The sequence below is a fragment of the Halichoerus grypus genome, chromosome 15 (assembly GCF_964656455.1).
Source record: "Halichoerus grypus chromosome 15, mHalGry1.hap1.1, whole genome shotgun sequence".
In the NCBI taxonomy this organism is placed as follows: Eukaryota; Metazoa; Chordata; class Mammalia; order Carnivora; family Phocidae; genus Halichoerus; species Halichoerus grypus.
Window position 1 is genome coordinate 18509680 of NC_135726.1, and position 24454 is coordinate 18534133.

The following is a 24454-nucleotide window of genomic DNA, read 5'->3' on the forward strand; positions in this document are numbered from 1 at the left end:
CACTGATCTGCTTTCTATTACTATAGTTTTGTCTTTTCTAGAATTTCATATAAACAGAGTCGTACAGTATACAGACTTTTGTGTCTAGCTGTCACTTAGCAACTTGCTTTTGAAATACATCTATGTTGTGTGTATAATAGTCCATTTCTTTTTATCACTGAGCGGTATGCCATTGTGTGGATATGCTACATTTTGTTTACCCATTTACCAGTTGTTAGCCATTGGGGTTATTTCCCCTTTTTTGGTTATTACAAATAATGTTGCTTTAAACATTTACATACAAGTCTCCTAGGTGGACATATGTTTTCATTTCTCTTGGGTAGATACATAGAACTCAGATTGCTGGGTCATCTCATTATGATAACTTTTTAAGAAGTTGCCAAACTATTCTCCAAAGTGGCTGTATAATTTTGCATTCCCATTAGCTGTATATGAGAGTTGCAGTCACTTTACATCTTTATCAACACTTTGTGCCATCAGTCTTTTTCATTTTGCTACTTTAATGAGTATATAGTGGTATTCTTTGCTTTTAATTTGCATCTCCCTAGTGACTTACAGTGTTTAGCATGTTTTATGTGCCATTTGTATATCTTTGGTGAAGTGTCCATTCAAATCCTTGGTCCATTTTTTTGTATTAGGTTATAATTGAGATGTAAGAGTTTTTTATGTATTCTAAATATAAGTTATCAGATATTTTTGCAACTGAAGTTTTATTATGAGTCAAATTTAAAGTTGAGGTAGCCTTGACATTGTGCGAAACACTGTATTAGGAAATACACAGGGGGTGCCTGGCTGGCTCAGTTGGTGGAGCATGTGACTCTTGATCTCAGGATTGTGAGTTTCAGCAGTCTTTATCCTTGAAGTGTTTGAATTAATCATTAAAAAATACTGGGGTAAGCAGCAGAAGGAAGGGGCGCCTGTGTGACTCAGTTGTTAAGCGTCTGCCTTCAGCTCAGGTCACGATCCCAGGGTCCTGGGATCGAGCCCTGCACTGGGCTCCCTGCTAGGCAGGAAGCCTGCTTCTCCCTCTCCCACTCCCCCTGCTCGTGTTCCCTCTTTCACTGTGTCTTTCTCTGTCAAATAAATAAATAAAATCTTAAAAAAAAAAGAAAAAAAGCAGAAGGAAGGAGGGGAAGAATTAGGATGTTCCTCTTAGACATATTATTTCTGTCTTCTTTAACTTGGAATATATAATTCAGATAAGGCCAAGACTAAAATTTTACCTTAATGCTAAAAGGTAAATTCAGACAAATAATACAATTCAAGAGAAGGGAAAAAGAGAACACACAATCTTCAAATACTTTGGAGATATATTTACATATTTGCAAATTAATGTAACTCTAACTGGAAGGTAATAATTCTTAAACCATCTTGTTTATGCATGAAGTCGGTCAACTCTCCCTCCTGGATTTAAAAATTATTGAAATAAAACCTTTTCTTTAGGGGGCGCCTGGGTGGCTCAGTCGTTAAGCGTCTGCCTTCGGCTCAGGTCATGATCCCAGGGTTCTGGGATTGAGTCCCGCATCAGGTTCCCTGCTCCGTGGGAAGCCTGTTTCTCCCACTCCCCCTGCTTGTGTTCCCTCTCTCGCTGTCTCTCTCTGTCAAATAAATAAATAAAATCTTTTAAAAAAAACAAGAACCAAACAAACAAAAAAACCCTTTTCTTTAAAAAATATAAGCGTAAGGCTGCCAGTTCTAAACTTTATAATTCAGTTATTTAAATATTATAGTAGGGGCACCTGGGTGGCTCAGTCAGTTAAGCATCTGCCTTCTGCTTAGGTCCTAATCCCGGGGTCCTGGGACAGAGTCCCACATCAGGATCCCTGCTCAGCAGGGAGTCTGCTTCTCCCTCTACCCCTCCCCCCTGCTCATGATCTCTCTCTCTCTCTCTCTCAAATAAATCTTTAAAAAAATATTATAGTACACTTAAAATATATTTTAGAAAACCAGACAAACCAAGAGTAGACTCTTAACTATAGAGAACAAACTGACAGTTATCAGAGAGAAAGGGGGAAGGGGGATGGATGAAACAGACCATGGAGATTGAAGAGTATACTTACCATTATGAAAAAAATAAATAAAATAATATAAATACATAAATGTCTGCTTTAAAACAAGCAAAGAAACAAAAACAGATTACTTATTCCAATGCACCAAATTGCCAATAACTAAACACTGGAAAATATACTTCATATTTTAGTTGAGTAGACATATTTAAAATCTAGATCTGACAAACTAGTTGTAAAGTTGTCTCAATTTCTCTTGAGGAAAATCACATTCCAAAGCTTTACCACAGCTATCTTTTATTTGGAGTGACTGGGCTGTCTGAGGAGGAGAAGGAACTGGTTGAGCTTGAATAGGGATTTCTCAAAGCTAACATCAAGGAGTCCTCTACACCCTGCCAAATTGTGGATGGTATATAAACAGACACAATATTTATTTTGGGACAAAGATCCTGCAGGCAAGTAAGCAAAATGCTCCAGAAGCAGCAGAATCACAGACCTCTGGAAAAACCATTTAAAATAAGAGTCTGTCCTCATTCATTAAATCAAATGCTGTTAAATTTTGCTTTACTTATGCTCATGAAAATTTTTTTTTTTTTTTTTTTTTTAAAGATTTTATTTATTTATTTGACAGAGAGAGACACAGCGAGAGAGGGAACACAAGCAGGGGGAGTGGGAGAAGGAGAAGCAGGCTTCCCGCGGAGCAGAGAGCCCGATGTGGGGCTCGATCCCAGGACGCTGGGATCATGACCTGAGCCGAAGGCAGACGCTTAACGACTGAGCCACCCAGGCGCCCCTTATGCTCATGAAAATGAATGATAAAAGATTTCAGTTTTAAGTACAGAAGTTCAGGGAAGAAAAAAATAAGACACCAAAATTTCTTACAAGCATCTGCTCTAGGGCACCTGGGTGGCTCAGTTGGTTAAGCGACTGCCTTTGGCTCAGGTCATGATCCCAGGGTCATGGGATCGAGTCCCACATGGGGCTCCCGGCTCAGCGGGGAGCCTGCTTCTCCCTCTGACCCTCTCCTCTCTCATGCTGTTTCTCTCTCGCTCGCTCTCTAATAAACAAATAAATAAAATCTTTAAAAAAAAAAAGCATCTGCTCTAATAACATATACTTCATAACTACTTCTCAATGTGTGCTAGTAATGTTATTTGACTATCAACTAAAATCAGAAGTTATAAATAGAAATGCAACTGTTAAAAAAAATTTTAACCTCTCTTTCTCTGGGGCCAATGTAGTAACACTAGATAGTATACTCAATTTCTACAGAAAAAATGATAACAGTAGCACTATAAAAGTTCATTTTTTTCAGTTTATAAAATACTTTTCACACCCTTTATCTTTATACTCAAAAACTAGGATCATGTAGTAATCATATACAGTAATTAATTTGAAACCCTAACCCAGGCTTTATAAAACAAAGAATGCATGCAAAAACCATTAATCTGACCATTCAAGACTAATAACTTATGGTGAAACATAATCATTTGCATTTGTTTGAAATAAAAAGCAATTGGAAATGGGTCCTAAGAGGAAAGATCAAAGGAATTAGAAGTTGCTTGGCCTACAAAAATTTAACTAAGAATGACTTAAATTCCAATTGGTTGCTTTCCTTGCCTTCTGAAAGCGAAATGAGAGAAAAGCAGTTTAGATTCAGGCAGAATTACGAACACTTTGGCTGTCAGGGTTTATAATACACCAGGATGGACACTTGGGAAAGATGTGGTGTTCCAACACTGTACAGTTACAAGTGAAGCTGACCTAAGGCACACCATAGCACTAAAACTCCATAATTAAGTTACCTATAATTTCACCCTACAAAACCATCAAACAGCCTAATTTTGGATGGGGTATTACAATTTAAAAGGCATTTTCACATATTCTAGTACTTTATTTAATCCTCACATGAGGTATAGGAAGAGGACAGACATTCTGATTCCCATTTCCAGGTTAAAAAAAATAGCTATGATTGTCTTTTGACAGACAGCTCTTTCTACTATATTGTTTTATTTTAAACCTCTTCTAAAAAAGATTGTTGTTAAGAGCCAATGCAGACAGCTCACTAGACACCTGGGTGCAGAAGTTTCAAATATATTTGAGAGACGGTATAAACTTGAATGCTCTGATTTGATCTTACATGAAATACCTATTTATGGTCAGTTATCCATTAACAGGCCTTCCTTATTGAAGACCTTTGGTTTGAAAATATTCCTATAAACACAAAGGCAGAAAGAATGAATAAAAGGACTGACTTTGGTGAGCCCATTTTCTTAGATCATAAAGCCATATTTCAAATCAAAGAGAATATGCAGCTTCTGTCTCCTATTAGCATTCTAATATTTCAGAGTTCACTAAATTTAAGTGAATATTGCAGTAGCCAGCCTCCAAGATAGCCCCAATGATCCCAGTGTCCTGGTATTCACACACCCATATATGTGAATAAATACTCCTCCTTCCCTGTCAAATGCGGGCTAGACTTAGTGACTCCTTTCTAATGAACGGAATAAGACACAAGTGATTGGAGAATAGGTCATAAAAAGCATGGTGACTTCATTCTTTTCTCTCTCTGTGGAGAGGCACACATGACTAGCAAGTGAAGCCACCTACCAATAGTCACGTGAGTGAGCCTGGAAGTGGATTCTTCAGCTCCAGTCAAGTCTTCAGAGACTGCACAGTCCCAGCCCTGAGCCAGAACCATCCAGCCAAACCACTCCCAGACTCCTGTAAAAGGGCACAAGGGAACTTTTGGCGGTGACTGAAACACTATCTTGATCGTGGGTAGTGTTTACATGGGTGCGTACATTTGTTAAAACTCAAATTTATATAATTAAAGTGGGTGCATTCTATTGTCTGTAAAGTATACTTCAATAAAGTTGATTCTTTTTAACAGGCCACTGAACCCTTGGGATAAGCAGATGAAGGATCACTTATGAGAAAGCAGTGCCCTAACTTAAAGAAGTCAAGGGTGGGCGGTAAGAAAACAGAAGTGCATTAACAAGCCACCACCACAAACACACATGTCCTAAATTGCTCCTCAAAATTGCTCCACCCACAGTCTTTCCTATCTCAGATGACAGCAATCCCATACTCCCAGTTGCTCTTGCCAAAAACGCTGGAGTCATTCTCGACTCTCACACCCAACATCCAATCCATAAGCATATCCTGTTGGCTCGATCTCAAAATATATTCAGACTATGATCACCTCTCACCACCTCCAATGCTACTACCCTAGCCTCTCGCCAAGATCACAGCAACAGCCAAACTGGTCTCCCTACTTCACTCTTGCCCCACTACAGCCTATTAGTAACCCAGCAGCTAGAGTGATCCTTTCAAAACCCAAGGTAGATCATATTGTTCATCTGCTCAAAAACCTAAAACTACTCCCCATTTCACTCAGAATAAAAATCCATGTGTTTGCAAGGTCACATAAACTGGCTCCTTGTTATTTCCCTGATCTCATCTCCTATTACCCTCCTCCTTGCTCAGTCTACTCCAGGCACACCGGGCTGCTTGCTGCTTATCAAACACACGAACATGCTCCCACTCTAGGACCTTCACAGTGACTGTCTCCTGTCTTTCCACCGATACCTACATGGCTCATCATTCCCTAACCTCCTTCAGGTCTCCGCTCAAACATGACCTTCTTTACCCAGACCAACCTATTTAAAATTGCAAACATTTCTGGTCCTCAATCATCCTCATTCTATTCAACTTTTTCTTTTCTTCCAGAGCACTTACCACTTCGTAAAATACTACATAACTTATTTATTATGAATACTGTCTATCCTTCACTCCTTCCATAAAACAATCTCTAGGGGAGGATCTTTGTTTTGTTCACTGATGCATCTCAAGTGCCTAGGACAATGCTCAGTATACACAACAGGTGTTCAACAAGAACCTTCAGAATGAAAGAATTTTTGAGCAACTGTGTCAGATACTGGGCTAAGCACTTTATACACTATTTAATCACTAGGGCAATCTTGGGAAGTATGCATTAACCTCATGTTCAAATTGAGGACCACAAAGGTTAAATAACTTGCACGAAGTTATATAGTAGTAAATGAAGCCAGGACTTAATTATGCCTAACTCTAAAGCCTTAACCCTAGGTTCCTCAAAGTTGGGCGTGAATGGGGAAGAGCACTAAGCTGCTTCAGAAAGTAACTAGGCTGAGAGTACGTGGAAGAAAAGATGCTGATCTGCGATCCAAAATAAGAAGCAGAGGCAAACAATTAACATTTGGGGAAATCCCTTCAATTTTTCCTTGCTTTTAGTCCTAGTCCTAGTCCTGTAGGGACAGAAATACAAGCTAATGACTATCAGAAAGAGACCATAAAAAAGGAGTAAGAAAATTAAAAGACCCCATAGCTTGAGCTCCATGGTTGAGAAAACGTGGGTCAGTACCTTTTGTCTAAATTCACTGGTATCCTTTATCCCACTGGAAAGGAGCAATATACTAGCAGTTTCCTGTTTGTTTTTGGTTTTTGTGCCTTAACATGTTTTTTTCTTCTGGATCCTACTGGCGTAGTACAGGTGTTGAAAAATTATATTTAAAGAGTACACAATCTACACATAAACATTTACAGATTTAAATCTGAGGGAAAGATACTGAGTTTGCCACTGTTACTATTCTTGGAACACAGCCACACTCATTTGTTTACATATTGTCTATGGCTCCTTTTCCACTATAACAGCAGACTTGAGCAGCTGCAACACAGACCACATGCCTGCAAAACTATTTGATACGTGGCCTTTTACAGAAAAAAACCTTCTAAAACAAATATTAATAAAATGTAAGTGTCCTGATAACTTGCATCAGTTCTATCAATTGTATTTGAAAATATACCTTCTAAACACTAAAATAAGTCATACAACATTTTTGTTATTGTTGGTCATGTAACTAAAAACATGTCAATGGCTTAAGTCCAAGAATAATGTGGTCTTCAATCTGGTAAACAGTTATCATTACATTAATTTAAGCAAACATACTTTCTAGTAGAGTTAACACCCATTTATTAGCTATTAAATACTGGAACATTGAGATGTCCATTTTGAAGTGTTAAAATAGTTTAGCATTAAAGTTGAGGAAATAACTTTTTTTGGTTTATGTCTGTAGTATTTGAGCCACCATGTTAAACGAACGTTAAGAAAGTGTTTTGAACAAGGAAAAAAATAATTTCTTCATTGACTTACACATACATGCACAAAACAGACAAAGCATAATCCTACAGTGACTTCCCAACTTCTTCCTTATATATAAGAATTACCAAACAGTAAAACTTGGAACATTTGCTTTTAATCTTCCAAGCAAGCAAGCTAATACAAAGAAAAGCAAATCACTTATTACTCTTTTTAAAAATTCTGTAATCTATTTTCCCCTCTCCCTCTCCAAAGATTAGTTAGTTTGTCGCCCACAAAAGATCAAATCCGGGGGTGCCTGGGTGGCTTAGTCGGCTAAGCATCCGACTCTTGGGTTTGGCTGAGGTCATGATCTCAGGGTTGTGAGATCGAGCCCTGGGTTGGGCTCTTGCTCAGCAGGGAGTCTGCTTGAGATTATCTCCTCTCTCTCTCTCTCAAATACATAAGTAAATCTTAAAAAAAAAAAGCAAACCCACCTATTTCTTTTTTTTTTTTTTTTAAAGATTTTATTTATTTATTTGAGAGAGAGAATGAGATAGAGAGAGAGAGCATGAGAGGCGGGAGGGTCAGAGGGAGAAGCAGGCTCCCCGCTGAGCAGGGAGCCCGATGTGGGACTCGATCCCAGGACTCCAGGATCATGACCTGAGCCGAAGGCAGTTGCTTAACCAACTGAGCCACCCAGGCGCTCTCAAACCCACCTATTTCATAAAATTTAAACAAAAAGTCTTCATTGTAATATACAAAACCAGGAATCTTTTTCCCAAAACAGGCTAATACAAAAATCTTTGTATTATATATGTATTATGTTTTGTAAATAAAGTGAGAGGTTATGTTATTCATGACGATACTTAGAAGAGTAAGTGAGCAAGTTGATCAAAATGGGTACAGAAACACAAAGGGAACAGGAGAAATACTGAGCATAAGATGAAGCCAAAAAATATTTTCCTTTAATATTTTATTTCAATAAGAGTCAACTTCTACATTAAAAGATGAACCAATCCAAGATATTTTTTACTAAATGTCACAAAGTTATGTAATACATCTAAGTTAGCATTTAATAGAGCTCTCAGCTTAAACATTTCGTATCTTCAACCTAAACTTCCAATATAAAAATTTTAAGGCATCAATTTCTTTTCCCAGCTTTTCCTCAAAACAAAAAAATTATTTCCAAGTTAAAGTTTTCACACTGTTTTTTAATCAAAATTAAATTTGCAGTATTAACAGAAGTAGAAAGTTACCCATGAGCTACTTCTTATTATTAAATTTTACGCCTACAGAGCCCTCTCCCATTTTTCTCTTATTTTTTTTACAGCACCGGAATCACTTGGGTTAGTAAAACAAAAAATAGCCTGTCAACACTTTTAAAGGAATTAAGTTTTAAATATTACATGTAAGAAAGCACACTACTCTCTTTAAGGGCTACAAGTTTCTATGATGAATATTATATACATGAAATTAGTAATGGAATGATACCAAAAAAATCTGACACTGATTTAAAAAATTGTATTACATCCTTATAATATGAAAACAAATCTGACCATATATGTATATAATCACACCTGAGATCTCTTCATTAAACTGTAAATCTTCCGATAGTCTCTAATAGAACAATCCACAGTATTTCAAACGCAAAGAAATGTTTCCTACCTTGCCTGCTTCTCTTTCTAAGTCGACATACTCCCGGCTAGGTGTCTGTCGTTGTTCTCCCTGCCAGCTGGCCGGAAAAAACTGGAGAGACAGATTGGTTCCTGTGGCCACAAAAGCCTTTTAGAAAAATCAATACAAACAGGATCAGGAGCAGGACATTACATAAATTATGCAGGCAGTCATTTATTTTTACATCAGTTTCTGTCTTAAGCCAGGCAGCACCAAGAATACTTAAAAGTAAAAAACATGCACTCATCATTTTTCTTAAGTATTAAGTTACAAACATCTGATTCCATTTTGAGGACATTTGCCATTGGCTGCTTAAATATAAAATCAGACATGGAATCAATACTTTCTTTCAGGTCATTTTTTGCTGACGTTAGGATCTCGCATTGCTAATGTCTAACCAGAAGCCATCATCCCTGAATTTAAAAACTTCTATTTTTAAATGTGAAAATCACTGAAGATCTAAACATTTTGAATTTTAAAGCATACTACAATTTCAAGATGTGTAAATGAGGCATTTTAATTTCTCTTGATTTCCCTCGCCTAATGGAACACTATGTTCTAAACCTATGTTAAAAATGCACAGGACTGTCTCTTCTGATAAATGATACATTAGCATGTGACAGAACTTCTCATCTCTCTAAAACCCTAGGTGACTTAAAAAATACGCATTTTCTGAAATTTAACTTTAGGAGAACTGGATCTGACTATACAAAAGAGTATTCATCTAATATTTATAATAAGATTTGGATGCATGGTTCAACAGACAGAACAATCTAAAACCATTTCAATAAAGTATTCTGTGTAGCCCCTAAGCCATTTAACTATATTTTCTCCAAGTAAAAAAATGGAAATAGCATTGTCCCTCTTCCCAAGGGAAATTCAGAAAGAAACAAAGAAATAAGTAAAAAGCATTCTGAAACACACACACACACACACACACACACACACACACTCACACACACACCATTTTTCATCACCTAAATGTAAACTCTTCTTTTTTTGTTGAAATGAGAAAAGGTTTTGGTTTGTTTTATTTTACTAATTAAAGTTCCACAACATACTTTGTTTCCAATCAAAGAGTCTTCAACTGAAAGGAAGGGGTTCACATTTAGGGCAATTTGTTTAAAGCCATCAGCTGATTCAACTATCCACCAGCACCCCTGGTGATTAACAGCTTAGATTCTTTAGAGATAAAAATGTATTCTTCCTAGTTCTATTATTGGTACTGGAGGTACAACTGTCAACCTAACTGCTAAATCCCTATAGAAATCTTTAATGGCATTTACCTAATCAACTGGGATACTCTTTCTTGTGGTATTTTATATAAATAGGGACTGAACAAACGTCAATATTACAACATTAACTTTTAAAAAAAATCTTTCCCCATTAACACAAAGTTTAAAAGACAAGTGGAGTGAAATGAACCAACAATAGTTCAAATGAAAAGCAGACTCTAGAAGGCACACTGCCTAGGCTGTATGACGAAGCAAGTTACTTAGCTGTACCTCAGTTTCCCCACTAATTATTTGTAAAGTGCTTATAATAGTACCAGGTAAATGCCATTTAAGTATTTGCTAAATAAGAGAAATAGTTTTGAGCTGGATAAAAGAGCTAACTTTTTCAGCCTCAGATAATAAAATAAATTCTCAGCGTAGAGTGGTGGCAGGTAAGAGATTCAGTCCATGAATGAATGCCTTGTATCAAAATCCCCAAGGCATGTTTCTTTAGTATTCACCTAGTAACAAATCCTTCCACCCCCAGAGTACCCCAAATCAGCTCCCTGCTAAGTAAAAACAGTCTATAGATCTTATTACCTCACCTCCTGTCTGAAGACCAACCTCAGAAGAGATTTCCTGCTTCATCACTTCATGCCCATTATCTCATCAAGATCCCTCTCTCTGAGAGAGAAGTGGTAAAAACAGATCATTCTAGTATAGCATTTTGCAAATTTATTTGACCACAGAACTCTTTTTTTAATGGAATATCTACACACGCATAACAATTGGGAAAATTCTGTTCAAAAACATAAAAATGATACAGTGGTATCGTTGTCTATATGTAAGATTTCCAGATTGTCCCAATGATTATTCTACAGGTTTCACTAATGGTAAAATAACACACCTTATGCCAATCCAACATACCTTTACCCTTCTATCTTCAGGATTAAAAATATACAGTTTTTACGGCTGTCACAGTCATCACCACACCTGAATCCTTTTCTTTAATTTACCATTAGTGTTGAAGACTTCTCCAACACTCTTACCACAATAAGAACTTACGTGAGGAATAAAACAGACCAAATAGATTCTACCCCTTACCCATAATCATTTTTATTCATGCTATGATAAGGAGTCTGGGTAAGTTTTATAGTTATGATCTCATCTATCTAAATACAAAATAAATTCATTAATCTCAATCTCAATGATACACTAAGGAGATGTTCAAAATTAAAAGAATAAAAAGAGGGGGGAAGGTTGATAATAGTTTTGGTAACTATGCATATTTTTACTGTATATAGCTGCTGTCAAAACAGAGGCAAAATAATGCCTTCTACACACCTATTTTCCACAACCAAATAAGTAAAAGCCACAGCCTGTTCCTAACTAAAAAGATAAATTTTAGGCATTGTATTAAGTAACCTCTAAATTCAATTAATCAAGAACCTATAATACAATAAGCGTTATGCAGAGTACCTGTTTAGAGGAGAGTATATTAATGTATACACCACAAAGTTAATGTGGTCTCCACCCTCTAGGAGCTAGGGATCCTGTAATTTAAATGTGAACAATACTGAATCAAAGGGGGAGGGAACTAGAAAAAGTGAAATTCCTTCCCAAATACAAAGTTACGTTATTCAACAAATTAAGACACATATGCTATATTAACTGCAAATCTTTTTTTTTTTTTTTAAGATTTTATTTATTTGACAGAGAGAGAGAGAGCGAGAGCAGGAACACAAGCAGTGGGAGAGGGAGAAGCAGGCTTCTTGCCGAGCAGGGAGCCCGATGTGGGACTCGATCCCAGGACTCTGGGATCATGACCTGAGCGGAAGGCAGACGCTTAACGACTGAGCCACCCAGGCGCCCTATATTAACTGCAAATCTTACACAGAATTCAACCTACCCTCCTTTAACTTTTAATACTTGTCAGATATTAAGAACTTATTAAAATTTGTAGGATCAGGTATCTGGAAGAGGAAGGCCTAGAATATCTGATTTATCCCTGGAAAGAAACTTACGATAAATACAAGCAACCTATAACACTGCTATAATATTACAGTAATATTATAATAGAGCAAAAAAATTCAGATCTACTGTGGGTTAAATTATACTTCCAATTCATAATTATATGCAGTAAAGCCCCTGATGTGACAGAAAACCACCTAATAGCTATACTTCATTAGGTTTCCAAAAAAAAACCCTCAGCTCTAAAAAATCATGAAGTACTTTGTACCTCATCTTTCACACTTACATCAATTAACTTCAGGAAATCCATTGGTTAGGTGTACCATCTACCTTTCGCAAAAGGAAGCCCAGACAAAGAATGATATAATCACTGGATCAACTAATGAATGATTCTTCTACCACTCAAGGCCAAAACCGAAAGTATGTGTCTTAGACATTTTAATCATGCAACTATTATAACTACTCAAGAAACTTGGAAGTGGGCTAAAAACTGGAGATTTTCTTTCATAACATGCACTAGTGACCTAATATTCTAGAGCTCCTAATAAATTTAGCTAGTTATCTTCACATCATCTGTAATACAATTCTAAAAAGTCTTCATTTTAAATAGCAAAATATTCTTAGGGCACCTGGGTGGCTCAGATGGTTAAGCGTCTGCCTTCAGCTCAGGTCATGATCCCAGTGTCCTGGGATCGAGTCCCACATCGGGCTCCTGGCTCAGCGAGGAGACTGCTTCTCCCTCTCCCTCTCTCCCTCCTCATGCTTTCTGTCTCTCTCTCTGTATCTCTGTGTCTCAAATGAATAAATAAAATCTTTAAAATAAATAAATAAATAAATAGCAAAATATTCTTAACAATAAATTTGATTTAGGGGCGCCTGGGTGGCTCAGTCGTTAAGCATCTGCCTTCGGCTCAGGTCATGGTCCCAGGGTCCTGGGATCGAGCCCTGCATCGGGCTCCCTGCTCTTCAGGAAGCCTGCTTCTCCCTCTCCCACTCCCCGTGCTTGTGTTCCCTCTCTTGCTGTGTCTCTCTCTGTCAAATAAATAAAATATTAAAAAAATAAAAATAAAATAAAAATAAATTTGATTTAGGTGATGAAAAGGGAGAATTTTATGGTATTTGCATTGTTTTTCAATAAAATATATTCTCCATGAAGGAGGTGGGAAAAGTAAATGTTCCAATATGTCCTCCTATTGTTAACCCAAATTCAAACTCCACCATAGCTTCAAGTCTCTGCAAATGAAATGGGCCCAGTTCAGAGTAGATAACTAGATTCCACTATACAGTACTTCAACTTCTTTTTTCTTTTTTTAATTAATAAGATCTCTTTTCTTTAGCTTCTTCCTACTTACCCTTTGGCTTTTTCATTCCCTCCTCGTTAGCACCTCCAATAGGACAAACCAAAAAGGAGATGAGACACTTGAATTTTTTCCCCCCACGGTAAGGTTTGGTGAAGGCGAAGCACCAAATCTACCACCTGAAACAAGGCCTCATGATCAACTGTGGGTTTCGCAAATCCATGCAATTCTTTAGGAACTGTGGCACTAAACGGGAGACGTTTTTGAGGTTTGAAAAAAGATGATAATGGTTTCTTTCTGTGTCTCCTGAGCCTTAACATTCTAAGAAAATAAGATGGCTCATTCTTTAGGGCTTGTCTTTCTCTATTAGGACAATAGGTAACTGGTATAAAGATTCTCGGCTATACTGGCGGTGAAACAGCTTCACACACAAATTTACCAACAAACCTAGCGTCCTGAGAAACCAACTCTCGCCCAGGAATCAGATCCTTGAATGAAGCCCAATTCTTTTTCCGAATGGGTGTTTTCTCCCTTACAAATACCCCAACCCCTTAATCCGTGACACAGCCTGTACAGGGACCTCTCCTTGTTTAGTTGGGCTCCGGTGTGAGTTCCACTCGCGGCAAACTGTTTGCCGATTCGCGTCTGGGAAACACAACCGGCCCGCAGAGGGCCACAGAGAAGCGTGTCCCCGCGAGGACGCGGCCCGCCAGTGTCTGGTTTCGCATTTTGAATCCCGAGTAGGAAGTGAGACGGCGCCCGCTCAGTTCCGGGAGCCGCGGCGTCCGCGGCGCCGTCCGGAACCGGCCTGGGCCGCGGCGGCCGCCGCGCAACAAGTGACCCGCGCGCGCCTCGGTCCCCGCGCCCCTGCCCCGCCGACTTACGATTTCCGAGCGGCCGTCGCGGCAGGCGTTCTGGAAGCGCGCCTGGCGCTCCTCGTGGGGCCGGTCCCTGAAGCCCGTGTACTTAATCTGCAAGGCAGAGACGGCCCGAAATCAGGAGCCAAATCCGCGACGCCGCCTGCGCGCCCGCCCGCCCCGCGCGGCGCAGATAAGGGCAAGCAGAGTCTGCGGGCAGGCGGCTGCCCGGGCGAGATTGCCCCTCCGCCGGGCTGCCCGGGGCCGCGCCGCCCAAACTTTTCTCCGCCCGGGCCCACTCGGGGCGCGCCGCGGCCTCCGCGCCGCCCGCCTGCCTCACCTCGCATTCGCGGCTCAGCTTCCTGAAGAACTCCTCGTTCTCGAACTTGCTTCTCTGGTCGGGCACGACGCGCGGCATCTTCCCGCTCTGAGGCCGCGCCGGCCGGCCGGGCTCCGGGTTTGCGCGGCACCCGCTGGCCGGCTTCGCGCTGACCGACTGACCGCCCACCCGCGGCGCCCTGACTCCGGCTTCCCTTTGTTTCAGGCGCCCGCCCGCGTGGGCTCCCAATCCCGGGAGTCTGAGGTGCAGCCGCCCGCTCGAGCCCAGCCCACGCCGCCGCCGGCGCCGCCTCAGCCGTTGCCTACCGCCCGCGCGAACCCAGCACTCGCCGCCCCCGGCCGCCGCCGCCGCCACTTCCTCTCACCGCCCACCTCGCAAGCCCGCCCGTCCGCCCCGCCCCGGTCGGCCCCACCCCTCCTCCTCGCGCGCCCGCCCGCCCCAAACTCCGGCAAACAAAACGCACCATTCACAACTCTGCGACCCGCGCCGCGCATGCGCCGCCCGCCCGCTTGCGGGGCGGCTGGGCTGCAGCGAACCAGAGCTCCTCCCGCGGCGCGGCCCTCTTTCCCTCGCCCGCCCGCGGGCTGCTCGGTGCAGAACAGCTCTGCGGGCATCTGCCCGGACCTTGGAGACGGAAAGCGGCCCGCGCGGATCCTTTCTGTCGGCTGTATGGAACTTTGGGGCTCTTCAGCTGCTCGGAATGACCCCAAATTGTCACCTGAACGTGAGGAAACTTAAGTTCTTGGGGACTTTGTGTCCCACAACCGATGGGGAGGGATGTAGGCTGTTCCTATCAAAGACTAAAGACCACAGAATCCAACTGAATCCGCATCATGGTGGAAAGGTCGGAGTTGCTGGGAGTCAGACGGGCCTTGGCTGGGATCTCGCTCCGCTGCTTACACAAGCCTTACACAAGCCCTGGATGCTAAGCCTCAGTTTGCCTGTTTGCAAAACGCAGACACAAGCTCTCACGGTAATGAGCACTCAATAAGTTTAAGTCTCTAAAGAAGAAAAGCTGAATTATATGTAAACCTAATGCCAGTCCATATATTTACCCAAATGTGCAATCAAACCGTAAAAAAGATCCACAAGTTTTAGGGAAGTCATTTGGCCCAAGCTGGAGAGAGTTTGACATGGGATTTATGGCAGAGGTTGACTCAAAGTTGATCCTCAATAAATTCTGATCCTTAAAATTCCAGCGTGTCAAAAAATCAGTGCAAGGTTGGCAAATAGGTGCCAACTCTGACTGACAGTAGCTGGCCATATTGCAAAGGATTGTGAGGATACAATGTCGGCCTGAATGCAGGGTTTGGCAGAATTTCCTACCCCTGCCTAGTTCAATCTCAGTTTTGCAGATATGGAACGGAGCTAGGGTGACCAAGTGTCCAGTCTTCCAGAGACTATCCTGGTTTTACAGTGAAGGTCCCATGTCCTAGGAAACCATTGGCTGGCAAACTGGGATGGTTGGTCATCCTGAGGCCCAGAGATGAATCAATTGCCCAAGGTCAGGGAGGGAGTTTTCAGCAAAGTCAAACCTGTAGGCTGGTGGTTTTAACAAACACACTTTCTGAATAGCAGACATACAATCAACTGTCTCCAAGGGCATTCTTTCCCAGTCCATATGAAACCTGTGTGAATATATGAGTGTGCACAAATAGAAAGGGTATAGATACGGATGTCAGCAAACACTACCATTGGGCCTCCATCTATCTCAGAATCTTCCCTCAGGTCTCTCTCTTTTTTAGGATTTTATTTATTTATTTGAGAGAGAGAGAGTGAGAGAGAGCATGAGAGGGGAGAGGGTCAGAGGGAGAAGCAGACTCCCCGCTGAGTTGGGAGCCTGATGCCGGCTGGATCCCAGGACCCTGGCATCATGACCTGAGCCGAAGGCAGCTGCTTAACCAACTGAGCCACCCAAGCGCCCCCCCCCCTCAGCTCTCTTTCAATTGCAAGTGACAGAAACCCAATTCAAGCAAACTTAAAGGTAGAAAGGGGCCTGTTTTATTGTAAGTAAATACATCACACAGAGGGAGGGATAGTCTCCTTTTCTTTTCCATTTCTCCATTTCTTCTCACTGCTTAACTTTCTCAAGCTTTCTTCATTGGCAGCCATTTCCTGGCAAAGGATGGGAGCAGCCACTTCTCCATCTCTAAGTCATAAAATTTCTGGGAAGGACTTTGATTGGCCCAGTCTGGATCACATACTCTTCCCTCTATCAAATCACCATGTCCAGGCTGATATGATGACATGGGCCAGCTTATGTCACATGCTCTCCCACCAGGGGTTGGGGGGCCTGGGATAGGCAGCCTCAGATAGAACCTGATGGATTGAAAGAGGGGAAGAGCAGTTTCTCCAAAAGGGGGGAAGGAGAGTGCGTTGTGGGCCCATTGAGCAGTTTCTATCAGCTACATCTGGCAAAGGATACCATCTTTATTTTGCTGCCTAAAGGTTCTGATGAAACTGGAGAGGGAAACTCCAAATCAGCACAGGCAAAGCGCAGGCAAAACCAGCCTTAAAACATGTGCAACTTATGTTGAGAGGTGGGTGAGGCAGCATTCACCCCAAGGCACCAAGGCAGAACTAAGTCCCTCACAAGGAACAGAAACTTTCATCCATCTGCTGTGTCTACTTTAGGTCTTCCCCAGTCCAGCCAAGACCTTTGGACATTAGGACAATGCAGCCATTGTCTAAATGAGAGGAAAACGATGTGGCCTTCAGACAGTCAACAGGACCATCTGAAGGCCACTGGTCAGGGGAGGAGAGTTCCTGACGTTCGCCTCCGTGGTAGGAAGAGAGTATATCCCATGTCACAGCATTTGGCACCACCATATTCTGTTTAGATAGGCATTAGTATAAAATTTTCCATTTCTGTCTTTAAAGAATGATCCACAAGGCAGCACTCTTACTCCAGCGGGTCCAGGTAGGGTTCATGGACCTGCAGCCAATCTTGGCGGAGGGGTGGGAGTACAGAGCAGGGCAGAGTACATGAATTGTCAGCCTCATGGCGGTGGGGAATGATGTCCTGAGGGAAAGGGATGAGAAAGCCTGCCAGGCAAATCCAGAACAGCAGCACCACAGACAGCCTTTGGCAACTCCAGGCCACAGGATAACCCACTGGGCATTGTCTGGCGTCCAACCAGCCAGGACGACTGGGAAACCAGCCGCAGGCTGGAGGAGGCCATCTCCTCGGCTGACCTCTGTATGCCTTTTTTGTTGTTGTTGTGAAAGTTTTTTTCACTTACTTTAAAAATGAGATGAAAAGAAATTAATAAAGGAAAAGTTCACCCTTGTCAGGTGTATTTAACCCTGTGTTTCTGTCTGGCTGGGTATGGATAGGTCCAGGCACCACCCTATGGAGGGGTTTGCAAAGAGCCAGCTCTAGCAGGGTCGGTCCATAGATGGAAGCCTGTGGGTATCTGTTCTTTGCCTAGAAACACCCTTCCCACTCCAAAAACCTGGCTGAATTCTCTCTGAAGCCCTGCCATTTGGAGCCCTCCTTTCCCAAGTATTCAGCCAGCCCAGGGCCTCTTCTTTCTTATCTTCCTGGGTGGGCAGCTGCTCCTACAGGACTCCCTGACTGATCTTGAATGGGTGGGCAGAGAATGCACAGTAACACTGAGCAGGGGATGAGAACTCTCAATTGTTCGGCTCAACTGTGAAGCTGTGAGTTGGGTGCTTTTATGTCCCTTATCTCAGTTAATTCAGAGAACCACTTTCTAAGACAAGTTTTCTTGTCCTAATCGGACAGATGAGGAAATAGAGACTCTGAAACAACAAATAAGTGAACATAGGACGGTGACAAGACCTTGACTCATTAGAGATAACAAAATGGCACTGGGATAGATCATCTTCATTCGCTCTTCACCACAACCCTGCATTTTGGTATGATTGACCCTATTCTACAGATGAAGGAACTGAGGCTCGGAAGGGCTGGCAATCCCAGGGCTGTGCTCTTAACTGTTCCACCCTAAGACATCCGCTGGTAGAGCTGCCAAAAGTGCCGCTCGTCTCTCTAGCTGAACTGCAAACCGTTGGACAGTTGCAACTGGGGTCATTCCTCCTGGAGCACCGGACCATGCTCCCAAAGGGTCCCCAACAGGCTGAATGAAGGGATCCTATTGTGGGCCGTGTGGCAGGATGTGTTTCTTGACCTTGACGGTTGTGCATTCCTGTCCCCTGAGCCCAACTGTTTGTCCTTCCCTGGCTTGGAAGGTCAAGGCCTAGACATCCTGCCTCCTTAAGTCCAGCAGAAAGGATGGCTTTATCCAGGTCTGGTGTCGGCAGCTCCCCACATCTGCCTCTCCTCATAGAGAGGGTGAGGTCTTCCCAGGCCCCTGAGCCTCTAGTGCGTTTTTTTTTTTTCTAAGGAAACAGTTTCCCTCCAGTTACTGAGGAAATATTGTGCCATCTTGAAGCTGAAATAGGATCTGGAGCCACAAATGAGACTTGATGGTGGTGGGAGAGAAGGGAAATTAATGGCTGGCACAGCTCCTAAAGCCCCAGCTCTACCTAGCTTCTAGTTTGGGGATGGAGATGGGCCTAAGTCCAGAATGAGGGTGTCATCTGCCAAATTAAGCTGTTTCCTGGGCCCTGAAGAATTCTTTTTTGAGATATAATTTATCTACACCATAAAATTCACCCCTAGGCCCTTAAGAATTTCCCCTCCCAGGAGGTTCTCCCCCTTCTTAGCTCCCCTGCCACCCTCCCCCACCAGCTCAGCCATCCCAGAGGGAGAGGAAAACCGAGAGGAGCAAGTTTCCCTAGAATAGCATTTCTTCAGTGTTGGGATCAATAAACCCGTTTGCTTAAAAGGAACCAGATGATTTCATCCTTGTAATTACAAGTTTGACGTTTGCAAATCTTGCCCAGGCTCCAAATGAGCCTCTTTGTCATGGTAGGCGGAGGGGTTTTGTCTGGATGCCTGGGGATGGCGACCGAGCCTTGAATCTGGGAAGAGGGCCAGACTGGGGTCAGGAGGCCTGACTGACCAGTCTTCGAGGGTTATTTGGGACTGCTCCTCTTCTCCTCCCCTGCTCTCCAAGTTTCTGGCTGGTGATGGGAAACAGACGAGTCTAGGGGACTAGAGAATGGCAGTGGTGAGCTCTAACCGCACTGCCCCTCCCCCCAAACCCCTCCCCCAAGCCTCTGATTTGCCTATGGCAGGAAGGCTAGGGCCCTCAGCCCAGCATTCATGACTTCCTTTCCTTTCCAATCCCATCTCCCATCATTTATCCCCATTGGCATGCTGCAATCCAGCCATTCCGACCTGATTACCTTCCCACATGCCTCAGAGCCTTTGCTCTTACTGTACCTTCAGTCTAGCACGACTTCCTCCCCTTTCTCTGCTGTGAAAACTCACACTTTTTCTTTAAATACAAGTTCAGGAGCCTTTGATTGTCCTCCATAGACTGACTACCCCACTGGGTCCCTCACTCTATCATTTGGCTCCATACGATGCGTCGATGCATTGGGGTCAGCCCATGTAGGACACAGCAGCACCCTGTGAGGATTTGGCTCCCACTAATTTATGTTCATTTTACTACTGTGCAGCCTTCATATGAGTGTCTCTCACCCCACACTTCCATTTTTTTAATTTATTTAAAACTTGCACATATTTTTGTAGAAAATTTAGGAAATACAGGAAGAGAGTCTCACCACCTCAGAACAATCCTTGCTACATTTAAGTATATGTTCTTTGGCCTCTCTCCATCTACATTTCTTCACATAGTTATGATGTTCTATAGGAACAGTTTTGAATGCTCTGTTTTCACCTAACATTATGGCATAAATATTTTCCCGTGTAATCCTATAAAACTCCTAATGACATCCTGGCTGATCTCCTATTGTTGGGCATTTATTCAGGTTGTTTCCTATTATTTGCTGTTTTAAAATAGGCTTCTGTGAACATCATGGTGCTTACTGGTTTTTCTTAAAAGTTTTGGATAGTGTTTTTAGGGTCAATTTCCAGAAGGAGGACCACTGTGTCAAAAGGTATGGGAATTTTAAGGTTCCTGGTATCTGTTGCCAAATTTCTCTTTGGCACTGACTCTTCTTTCTTCTTGAGTCTTAAAAACCCTTCCTCCCCCCATTTCTCTTCTCAATGTCTCAGACACAGGAAATGCCAACCAAGAATAAACCAAGACCTGCAGATAGAGATCAATGGATCAATAAAGGAGGTTGAATAATTCAACATTCACTTCTGGCTCATTATCGACTCTTGAATCCAAATGCATCCTCTCTTACCTTCTCTCCTTTTGTCTCCGTGCTGATGATGCCTCGACACCATGTCCTGTTCTTGGATTCTTCCCCAAATTTTCCAAGCTCTAAACCATCCTAGCAGGCAGGGTTTCCCATCATGCTGTAATATCGTCTTGCAAATAGGCAGACAGAATTACTAGCCCATAGCCTCCTCACCAGTCCTCCTTCCCTCTAGGAACACAAGAGGGACAAATAAAGCAGACAATAATTTTCTTCTTCTAGATGATACTTCTGAGTGAATGGGCAATGAATTTGGCTTCAGACTGTTCTAGTCCTGGTTAACTTCCTCAGTGTAGCTTGTTTTTTTCCCCCTTTCTCAGCCAGGCAAATTCATACTCTTTCATTAAATGTGGGGTCTGGGACGCCTGGGTGGCTCAGTGGGTTAAGTGTCTGCCTTTGGCTCAGGTCATGATCCCAGGGTCCTGGGACTGAGCCCCGCATTGGGCTCTTTGCTCAGCAGGGAGCCTGCTTCCTTCTCCCTCTGCCCCTCCCCCAACCCCTCTCACGCTCTCTCTCTAATAAATAAATAATCTTCAAGAAAACCCCAACAAAACATGGGGTCAGAGGCCTCTGAGAACTGTGCTGGGAGAATGACTGCCCCACACCAATGCCTGACCTGGAGACTGGACCTAACCTCCTCAAAGGCACCGTTGATAGCTTCCCCAGCCCACCTGATGCTAGGGAAGCTTGCTCCTCCTGCCCCAGGGGAGCTCCCAGGAAGCCTTGCAGCTTAGGTACTGTTGGTGATTGAGATGGACACAGAGATGAGCCACCTAGATCCCTCTTCAGTGAAGGACTGAGCAGCTGGGATTGCTCTCAGCCGTTTCTGGGATTCCCTGAGCTACAGAGAGCTACCTGCAAGTCATTCTTTCTTTCTGGGCAGCTTATATCCAGTGACTGGTGAGGGGTGTGTAAAGTCCCAGCAGAGCAATGCTGATGGGTCATATGAGCTCTAGGGCTCCCTAGAGTCACCTGAAACTGCTGCTGGGCTGCAGTATAGCTTGACTTCTTCCTCTATCCAATTCTGCTTTTTTCCTCTCCCAGCAACATGTTTTGATCCCAAGGGCACTCCTTTTTTTTTTAATTTTTTAAAAATATTTTATTTATTTATTTGACAGAGAGAGTGAGAGCACATGCCAGGAGACAGAGGGAGAGGGAGAAGCAGGTTCCTCGCTGAGCAGGGAGCCCAACATGAGACTCGATCCCAGGACCCTGGGATCATGACCTGAGCCTAAGGCAGCCGCTTAACCGACTGAGCCACTCAGGCACCCCCCAAGGGCACTCTTTAATAAACATCTTGCAGGGCGCCTGGGTGGCTCAGATGGTTAAGCGTCTGCCTTCGGCTCAGGTCATGATCCTGGGGTCCTGGGATCGAGTCCCGCATCGGGCTCCCTGCTAGGCGGGGAGCCTGCTTCTCCCTCTGCCTCTGCCTCTCTCTCTCTCTCTGACTCTCATGAATAAATAAATAAAACATTTTAAAAAAATAAAAAAAATAAACATCTTGCAAGCAAAACTTTCTAGAGCACTTGACCTGTAACAGTGCCAAATAGTTATTCCCAAGAGAGTTTCACCCAGTGCCATCTCCCTTAGTATACCTGGGTCTGACCTGACTTAGATTCTGGCCAATGAGGCACTGTGGGGAGGTCACTTTATAAATGTGTTTTACGGTCTTTTAAGTTTTATTTATTTATTTAAAGATTTTATCTTTTAAAAAGATTTTATTTATTTATTGAGAGAGAGAGAGAGCGAGAGCACAAGCCGGGGGGAGGGGTAGAGGGAGAAGCAGACTCCCCATTGAACAGGGAGCCCGATGCAGGGCTTGATCCCAGGACCCTGGGATCATGACCTAAGCCGAAGGCAGATGCTTAACCGACTGAGACACCCAGGCTCCCTAAAGATTTTATCTTTAAGTAATCTCTACACCCAATGTGGGGCTCAAACTTATAACTCTGAGATCAAGAGTCACATATTCCACTGACTAAGCCACCCAAGCGCCCCTGTTAAATTTTATTTTTAAAAGCCTTTAAAAATTTGTTTTGGAAGAGACATGAGCCATTTGGGGACAACAGTGGTTATCTGGTATGAGTTGAGATGCCTCACTTGTAAAATATGGACACTATATAACATTTGCTTTAGTAAAAGTAAATTTCCAAACACTCTCATTGGACTTTCCCAAACTCCTTCAAAGTAATGAGAGAAGGAATTACTGTCCTATTTTGCAGCTCAGAAAATCGGGACTCAGAGCAAGTGACTATCTCATTTAAGAGCGTACAGCACAGAGAGAGATCCCAGAAGAGCAGAGGTGTCCTGAAGTTGAAAAAATTCAGTCTCTTTATTCTTTGTTAGAGTAACCTGATGTCAGAGAGCTTTCATGACTTGTCTAAGATCCCAGAGCTGGTTACTCAGTTTTTTAATCTGTAAATTGAGGACAAAGTCATCTACTTGTATCTGTCAGGACTGTTTTGGGGACAGAAACCCAATTAAAATTGCCTTACACGGGGGTGCCTGGGTGGCGCAGTCGGTTAAGCATCCGACTCTTGGTTTTGGCTCAGGTTGTGATCTCCGGGTTGTGGGACTGAGCCCCACGTCAGGTTCCTCACTGAGCATGAAGTCTGCTTGGGTTTTTCTCTCCCTTTCCCTCTGTCCCTCCCCCCTAAAATAAATAAATAAATCTTTTTAATAATTGGCTCACACAAAAAAGGGAATGTATTAGCTCATTTAGCTGAAAACTCTGGGTGTATAAGTGACTTCAGGCATGGCTGGATCCACGTGTTCAAGCACTGGCACCAGAAATCTGTCTATGTCTCTGTCTCTCTCGGTCTCTTGGTTCTGTTTTTCTGTTTTAGTTTTATTCACATGCTGACTTACCCTCCAATGGTGAGAACTGCTCTTTCCTGATATTCCCACAAAAATCCTGGGTTGACTTTAATAGGCTTTAATAGTTTGGGTTACCTGCTCATCCCTGAACTGTGGACATTGAATTGCTGTCGAGAGGGTAATATTGCAAGAATGGATGAACTGGGCAGGCAAAAACACCAGATGGTACCTGGGTTAGTGCCTGGCACAAGGTTACAAGCTCTGAAAGAATGGTGGCTATGACAATCTTAAAGGTCCCTTCTGGCTCTGAAATTCTAGGATGTTTACAACTCTATGCTTTGATACAAATCCAACTATAAATGTTGGCAGTCAAGGGAAGCCTGGGATAACAGTTTGAGTTCATACAAGGTCTAGTTAAAATACCATAAAATGAGCTGAGAAGGGGCCTGAAAAGGAACACATGCTCTCCTACAGCAGCGGGTAGCTGCCTGTGGCTTGCCTCCTGTCGTAGCTGAGCCAGGGGAGAGGCAACGACAGAATCAGGGTGTGACCCCGGAAGGGATTCCCTGAGCCTCTGGGGGCTGCTATGTCCACAGCTCTCTCAAAGGATCTTGCTTCTTTTAGCATTGAATGACTTGGCTGGACCAGCTCTGGGAGCTGAAGGCCGCCCAGGATGGGCTGGCGGGAGTGCATTGGGCTGCAAAGACTGCCCAATGTGGCTGCTTTGGTTAGGTGGTGACCGAGCAATCCCCCAGTCAGAGGCATGTGTGGTGTAAGGGTTGTGTGTAGGTGGCAAGCCCAGAGGAGGCAGGGCTGGAGCTCCGGGTCCAGCCAGGCTCTCATTCACATGGTAAACCAGGTAAGTGGTGCCCCCTGGAGGTTAGTGCTGCAATAGCT

General features: G+C 43.0%; 1 protein-coding gene across 2 annotated transcripts in view; it reads right to left on the reverse strand.

Moving 5' to 3' along the window:
• Nucleotides 1–14849, reverse strand: part of CBFB (core-binding factor subunit beta) — a 56786-nt gene extending 41937 nt beyond the window's left edge. Inside the window, exons 1-3 of one of the 2 annotated variants that reach the window (XM_036115146.2) lie at nucleotides 14483–14847; nucleotides 14170–14256; nucleotides 8794–8910 (exon numbers count right to left, since the gene is read on the reverse strand). In XM_036115146.2, the coding sequence (XP_035971039.1) occupies nucleotides 8794–8910; nucleotides 14170–14256; nucleotides 14483–14560 (282 nt within the window). In that variant the 5' untranslated portion in view covers nucleotides 14561–14847. Of the gene's footprint in view, nucleotides 1–8793; nucleotides 8911–14169; nucleotides 14257–14482 lie in introns of both variants that reach the window. The other variant, XM_078062489.1, reaches the window with a different exon arrangement.
• Between the last annotated feature and the right edge of the window lie 9605 nt (nucleotides 14850–24454).